The sequence below is a fragment of the Marmota flaviventris genome, chromosome 3 (genome assembly GCF_047511675.1).
Source record: "Marmota flaviventris isolate mMarFla1 chromosome 3, mMarFla1.hap1, whole genome shotgun sequence".
In the NCBI taxonomy this organism is placed as follows: Eukaryota; Metazoa; Chordata; class Mammalia; order Rodentia; family Sciuridae; genus Marmota; species Marmota flaviventris.
This window is the reverse complement of record NC_092500.1, coordinates 62874650-62881896: the sequence shown is the minus strand read 5'-3', so window position 1 is coordinate 62881896 and position 7247 is coordinate 62874650. Positions and strand designations below refer to the sequence as shown.

The window sequence follows — 7247 nt, the reverse complement described above, 5'->3', positions numbered from 1 at the left end:
GAGCGGAGGCGAAAGCCGGGAAAAAGCGTGCGTGCAGCCTGCGGGAGGGACGGGCAGATGGAGCGAGACAAAGAGAAGCCGCGTCAGAGTCAGCGATAGAGCTGGGCTCGGGCGGGAGGCTGACAGAGATAAAGAGACAGAGACAGACACCCTCACATTCAGGAGCACGCAGGGCTCCCAGACGCATACACTTGTCCCGAGTCACGCGTGAGCAACGCACCACGGGGAACCTAGTGCAGGGACACGCGCCACGCACATCCGCAGGGGAGACAGCACCTGAAGAAAGCCGCTTCTTTCCCCTTATCCAGCCCTTACCTGGCCAGGGGTGGGTGTCTAGGGCTGTGAAGGGTGAGAAAGAAGAGGGTTGCCTTCTTGCTAATACCTGTCCTCTGTATGGTCTCGGACTCCAGGGTTTCTTTCACATTTTTACCCCTCAAAACGTCACCTGATTCATTTTTCCAGTGACTGCTAATTAGGAAGTCCTTCCTGCGGTCTAACCTCAGTCCCTATTGCTGCTCCCTTTTACTTTGAGGAAGCTTTTGAATTGCCTTCAAGGAATATGAAAAGTAAACCCTTTTACAACCCTTCAGAGAGTCATCAACTTTCAGAATCTTAGAAGGTCCGAGTAGGACAGAATTTTAGGCATCATCTGGTCACTTGATCCTAGTTTTAGCAAGGCAGCTGTTCTGTAGTGGTTAGCCATGTGTGCTGGTAACATGACTGCCCTCAAATCATGGTCAGATCACTTACCAGCCCTTTGACCTTGCACAAAATTAACTTGTTTATGCTTCAGTCTTCTCATGTGTATAATAATAAATATTTCACAGGAATTTTGTGAGAATTACGTAAAACAATTTATTTGCAGGATTTAGAACTGCAGTAGGTTCATGGAAGAGTCCCCTCCCCCTTGTGCAGATCATAAAACCTAAGGCCCAGAGTGGTCCAGAGATCTGTTCAAGTTCATGGAGCTGATTCCCAGCGAGCCTTGACTGGAACCCTCCTCTCTGCACTCCCAAGCTGATGTTCTTCATTGGTCCTGCAGTTCCCCTGCCTCAGTAGCTTCAACCTGACTGCTGATGATCTCTGTGGAAGGAGGACACCACGAAATGCAGGTTCCAGTTTAGGAACAGGATTCCTGGGCCCTGGAGGTGTGTGGCATGTGAGGGTTTCCATCTGTCCACCTGGACTCTGGTTCTTTGTGTCCTTGCCTGAATCTCTCCAGACTTCCCTTGTGCTCTCAACCCACGCGGGTTTGTGGGTAGGAAGGGGACAACTCTCAGCCTCCGCATTCGTGCCAGCCTGACCTCATATGCCACCCCCAGTGCCACCACAGTGCTCACCCTGCTCTCCCACGCTGCCCACCAGAGATAATGAATAGCTCATGAAAAATTAAAAGGTCTCAATTATTTTCTTTTCTTCCTAAGTTTTTTTTGGAGAAAGGGCGGGTGCAGATCCCTGGGTCTCTGACCCCTGGACTGGACTTGCTGTTCTGCTGGTATTTTTTTTTTTTTTTTTTCCTGTCCTTAAGCAGAAAGCCAGAAAGGAAAACACAGAGAACCAGCGTCACCTGGTGGCCGCAAGTGTTCTCACGCTGTGCGTGAGCATGCCCACCGCGACTGGATGTGTAGGTCGGGCTGGAGGAAAGGGCTGGTATGGTCTCCCCGCTATTCTGGCCCCAGAGCCCTCTTGGTTTCTGCCCTGTTTCAGAAGCCAGGATAATGGGGTATTTAAATGGCCTGCAACAGGATGAATTAGCTACAAAGAGTGAGACCCTACTAGGGGGGCTGAAGCGCGTTTTTGCCTCGGCAAAGCTCAGTTCCATTTCCCAGAGCCAGGGCTCCTCATCAGTGACTCTTCCCTTTGCACAGGGCAGGGCGGGCAGCTGGGTTCACTGGAGTGGGTGTCCAAGCTGGATCACCAAACTTTTTTGAGTGGAATAAACCTGTTTGTGGAGATGGGGGATGCTGGCAGCAGTTGTTAGGGGCAGAGATCATTTCTGGGAAGTTAAGCAAAAAAGGCAAGCTAATCCTTTCTTTTTTTAACCTTATTTTGTTTATTTATTTTTATGTGGTGCTGAGGATGGAACCCACTGCCTCACAGGGGCTAGGTAAGCGCTCTACCACTGAGCCACACCCCCAGCCCTGCAAGCTCATTCTTCTAAACTACCTCACTGTGTTCTATGAGTGGGACACCCCTCAGCTGAAGGCTCTGTCCCTGGCCAGGTGCTCTTTATCCTTATTCTGACATAGGTCCCCACATTCTCACTTATTAGGTTCCAGCTCCTTCTTGCTCAGAGAGTACAACCAAACATTAAAAGCATGTCATTTAGCCGAGCATGGTGGCACACACCTGTCATCCCAGCAATATGGGAGACTGAGGCAGGAAGATCCCAAGTCTGGGGCTAGCTTCTGCAACCTAGCAAGACCCTGTCTCAAGATAAAAAGTAAAAAGGGTTCGGGGCTGGGGATACAGCTCAGTTGGTAGAGTGCTTGCCTTGCATGCACAAGGCCCTAGGTTCGATCCCCAGCACCACAAACAAAACAAAACATGCAATTCACCTGTTAATAATTAATAGTGCTCCTTGGGCAGCCTAGGGCTGAATCATTCATCAAGGGATGGAGAACCGTGGTTTGGGGGACAGACTGTAAAAATGCCCACAGGTCTGACGGTCACTTGTTCTCATGCCAGCTGGCCACTCTGGCTCCAGAGACCATTTGGGATTCTGGTTGCTGGGGACATGTTTCTAATGGAACCGACGGAAACTCTGGGGCCCTCGTCTTAAGAGGGTGCCATAGGCTTGGCGGAACTGGCGGTTCATGGCTGCATAGAGCACTGGGTTGATGCAGCCATTGAGCCAAGTGAGGTTAGCCGCCAGCATGTGGACCACCCGGGGGGCCTGGACCCTGGCGTCCAGGATGTTGAGCAGCAAGAAGGGGATGTAGCTCAGGGCAAAGCAGAGGAACACGGCAAAACACATCCGGGTCACCTTCCCAAACTCTGAAGGAGAGTCCTGAGCTCTTGGGGCTCCTTTAGTTGGCCCGGCCTTGGAAGAAGCTTCTGGAGGGTTTTTCTCTGCCAACTGCTTAGCTACCTTGCTGTTGTCCTGGTCCCCCACTTCTGATGAGCCCTCTTCCAGGGTGTGGGTAGTGGCAGCACTGACTGGCTCAGATGAGATCCCTTCACTGAGCCCTCTGGATGCCAGCCCACTGTCCAGCTCCTGGAAGCGACCAGGAATGACCTCACTGGTCCCCGCCACGTGGGTGCTGCGGATGCTCAGCTTATACTGGGTGAGCGCTTGGGCTGCTCGCCTCACCTGGCGGTGGACGAGGCAATAGAAGATGCCCACGCTGCTAAGCCCCAGCACAAAGTAGATGCCCATGAGGATGGTGGTGTAAGGCCGGCCTCTGATGCGGTCAAAGCTGCAGGTACAGACCACAGGTACCAAGACGTAAACGGGCCAGAGGGGCGCAAAGCTGGCCACACCCACAACCCAGGTGCCCACCAGTGCTAGCGCTACCCCCTTGGTGCTGAAAACCTGGGGAAAGAACTTCGGGTGGGCAATCAGGAGGTAGCGTCCCAGTGCAATGAGGCAGAGGGTGAGGATGGAGACAGAGTTGGAAACAAAAAGGAGGAGTCCAAATATCCTACAGAAGGTAGCGCCAGTGCGCCACCGCAGGTGGAGGTAGGTGTCCACGGAGAAGGGCTGGAGGAGGGTGCAGTAGAGCAGGTCCGCCAGGGTGAGGTTGGCGATGAGCAGGTTGAAGCGGGTCCGGAGCTTGGGCTGGATGGCCAAGGCCAGCAGGGTGAGCACATTGCCCACAGTGCCGGTCACAGCCACCACCACCCCCCAGGTAACTGCAAAGTAATGATAGCCCAGCACAGACTGATGGTAGCAGGAGAAGTTGGCCTCAGAGGTGTTCCTCATCATGGAGGCTGAAGGGGAAGGGAGTGGAAGAGGAAACCGGAGTCAGAACCTGCCTTTGCACTTAGATTCTCTCTCTCTCTCTCTCTCTCTCTCTCTCTCTCTCTCTCTCTCTCTCAGTACCAGGGATTGAGCCCAAGGGTGCTTAACCACTGGGCCACATTCCCAGCCCTTTTTGGGTGGTGAGGTGAGGTGGGTACAGGGTATTGAACTCAGGGGCATTCAGCCACTGAGCCACATCCCCAGCCCTATTTTGTATTTTATTTAGAGACAGGGTCTCACTGAGTTGCTTAGTGCCTCATATTTGCTGAGGCTGGCTTTGAACTTGTGATCCTCCTGCCTTGGCCTCCCAAATCACTGGGATTACAGGCAGGCGCCAACATGCCAGGCTTTGACTTAGGTCTGTTGAGCAGCTCTGAGCCCCTGGCCACTGGGTGTGCTCCTGGAGCTCACTTTAATTCACCATCCTCCAAACCATTCTCATACCTCTTCATCTCAAGGTCCCCAACTCTCCCTTAGGCTTGGTCCTTTCACAATCCCAAAGATTTTTCCCAAGTTCTTATCAAAGATATCTTTTCTAAATGTCTCAGGTCTTTGTCTGCCCCCACATAAATCCAGAAGCTCTCAGTAAACCCAGCACCCTCCACCTTCCTAATTCCTCCCCCATTCCCAAAGACTACTCAGGAGTCCCATCTTTGTACTTAAGAGGCTGCTGTAATGTCCTCTGCTCCCCTCTGTTACACATACACACAGACCTCAGTTTTATCTATGAGTTACTATCTGAGAAATGAGAAGTCCAACAAAGTAAACATACACCCCCCAAAAAAGTGCTCACCTGAGTCTCCCAGTCTTTGATTCTCTCTCCAAGGGAAGAAGTCCAACTCACCCCCAAAGCAGTGCAAAGTCAGGTTTCAAGTAGGAGGCAGCTTGTTCTCCTGTCTCCTATTATACCAGACTAAGAGAATAAGAAACTCCCCAGTTACCCAACCTCAGCCACTTCCTTCCCCACCTCCGGTTGGTCCTACTCATTTTGCTTTAGCAAGTGAAATTTGGGCTGCTCTGTTGAAATTCCCCATCTATTTACTCCAGAGTTGTTTCACTCTTTCCTTTCTCCTTCCTTAGACGTGGACTCTGCTTACTTCCCCTCTTTGCCTGGTAGAACACTTAGAAGATCCTTGCAGAGAATGGTTGGGACCTGGAGGCAGCATCAGGTCATCTGGGCCACTCCAAAAATGAGGCCAGTTTCCAGGAGCAACTCTGGGCCCCCCAGAAGCCTTGGGCTTGTTTAGGGGTAGCACTGCTTGTCTTCTGTCCAGGAGTTGGAGGTGGTTCAGGTCAGAGGGTCCCATGTGATACTCTAGCACATGTGAGAGATGGAGTTGGGTAAAAAAGATGGAAAATGGGGCATCCGGGATTATGGCTTCATTTCCCATAGGCACCCAAGCTCCTGTTTAATCATTCATTCATTCATCTGTCCACTCCACAAATCTCATTGAGTATCTACTGTGCACCAGACTCTGAGCAAGACACTGGGGACATTAGAAAGAATGATCCAAGGCCTCATGTGTATTCTACCTGTGGACAAAGATATGTAAATGTATAAAGGCTCATTTAATTCCTTAAATCAGAGGTTAGTGAATTGTGGCCTATGGACCAAATCTGACGCGCCATCTGTTTTTGGTTGATTTCTAGATAGCTGGCCTCAAACTCCTGGGCTCAACTGATCCTCCTGCCTCAGCCTCCTACAAGTATGTGCCATTTTCCGGCTGTTTTGTTTTGGTACCCAGGATTGAACTTGGGGGTGCTTAACCACTGAGTCACATCCCCAGTGCTTTTTATTTTTTTATTTTTTGTCTTGAGATAGGGTCTCCCTAAATACTTGGGGCTTTGCTAATTTGCTGAGGCTAGTCTTCCAACCTCATGAATCGCTGAGATTACAGACAACACACCACCATGCGCAGCGTTGTTTGTTTGTTGCAGTACTGAGGATTGAATGCAGGAGCATCTTGCCTCTGAGCTACATCTCCAGCATGTTTTATTTATTTATTTTTTTTTAAATTTTGAGCCAGGGTCTCACTAAGTTGCCCAGACTGACCTCAAACTCTCCTTTCTCCTGCCTCAGTCTACCGAGTCGTTGGGATTACAGGGGTGTGGTACCACTACCAGCTTGAGTTGTTTTGAATGATGAACAGTGTTCTTGGATGATAGATGGGACAGTCTAAACAAAAGGAACAGCATGCATAGAACAGTGTCAGGCAGAAGCCACCAGGAGTGTGATGGTGGGACAACAGGGAAGAGCCTAGAGAGGTGAGCAAGGGAGGGGTGAAGAAGGCCCTGCTTATCATGCTAAGGAGTTGGAGTTTTAGAAGTCTTTAGAGAGATTTGCCCTCACATAGCTGTACAGAGTGAAGGCATGCAGGCCGGGAGTGAGAGAGATCAGTAAAGATGCACCAGCTCAGACAGAGGTAGAAAGCACTTGTGTTAGGACCAGGCCACCTGTGTCATTGCCCCACACTTAGAAGGGTCTGGACCTGCTGGGTGCAGAGGTGAATTTATAATCCCAGTGGCTCTGGAGGCTGAGACAGGAGGATTGTGAGTTCAAAGCCAGTTATCAGCAAAAGTGAGGCACTAAGCAACTCAGCAAGACCCTGTCTCTAAATAAAATACAAAATAGGACTAGAGATGTGGCTCAGTGGTTAAGTGCCCCCGGATTCAATCCCCAGTATAAAAAAAAAGAAGAGTCTGGTGCTCGGTTTAATGCTCTTCAGTCATTGAGTCAAAATTATTGATATTTTGTGAGGAAGGGACCCTGCTTTTTTATTTTGCACTAAGCCCCACAAATGATGCAGCCAGTTCTGGTTAGGACAGTGGTGTGGAAATGGAGAACAACATCGGGCTTCCGAGGTCACTAAGAAGTCAAATAGGATTTATTTAGCCAGAAGTGGCAGTGCACTCCTGTAATCCCAGTGACATGGGAGGCTGAGGCAGGAGGAAGGAAAGTTTGAGGTCAGCCTGGTCAACTTAGCAAGACTCTGTCTCAAAATAAAAATAGAAAGGGCTGGGGATGTAGCTCAGTAGTAGAGCACCACTGGATTTAATCCCTGGTATGGTAAAAAATGAATAAATAAAAATAAGTTAAATAGCTAGGCATGGTGGCACATGTCTATAAATACCAGCAGCTCAGGAGGCTGAGGCAGGAGGATCACAAGTTCAAAGCCAGCCTCAGCAATTTAGCAAGGCCCTAAGCGACTTAGTGAGACCCTGTCTCAAAATAAAAAATAAAAAGGGCTGGTAATGTGGCTCAGTGGTGAAGAACCCTGGGTCC

The 7247-nt window shown here is 50.1% G+C and overlaps 1 protein-coding gene across 1 annotated transcript; it reads right to left on the bottom strand.

Moving 5' to 3' along the window:
* Positions 1–867: 867 nt before the first annotated feature.
* On the bottom strand, positions 868–4852 carry Gpr84 (G protein-coupled receptor 84). The gene is made up of 2 exons (XM_027949938.2): positions 4758–4852; positions 868–3933 (listed from the first exon to the last, which is right to left on the bottom strand). The coding sequence occupies exon 2, from the start codon at positions 3926–3928 to the stop codon at positions 2744–2746; it is 1185 nt and encodes a 394-aa protein (XP_027805739.1). The 5' UTR covers positions 3929–3933; positions 4758–4852; the 3' UTR covers positions 868–2743.
* Positions 4853–7247: the final 2395 nt, after the last annotated feature.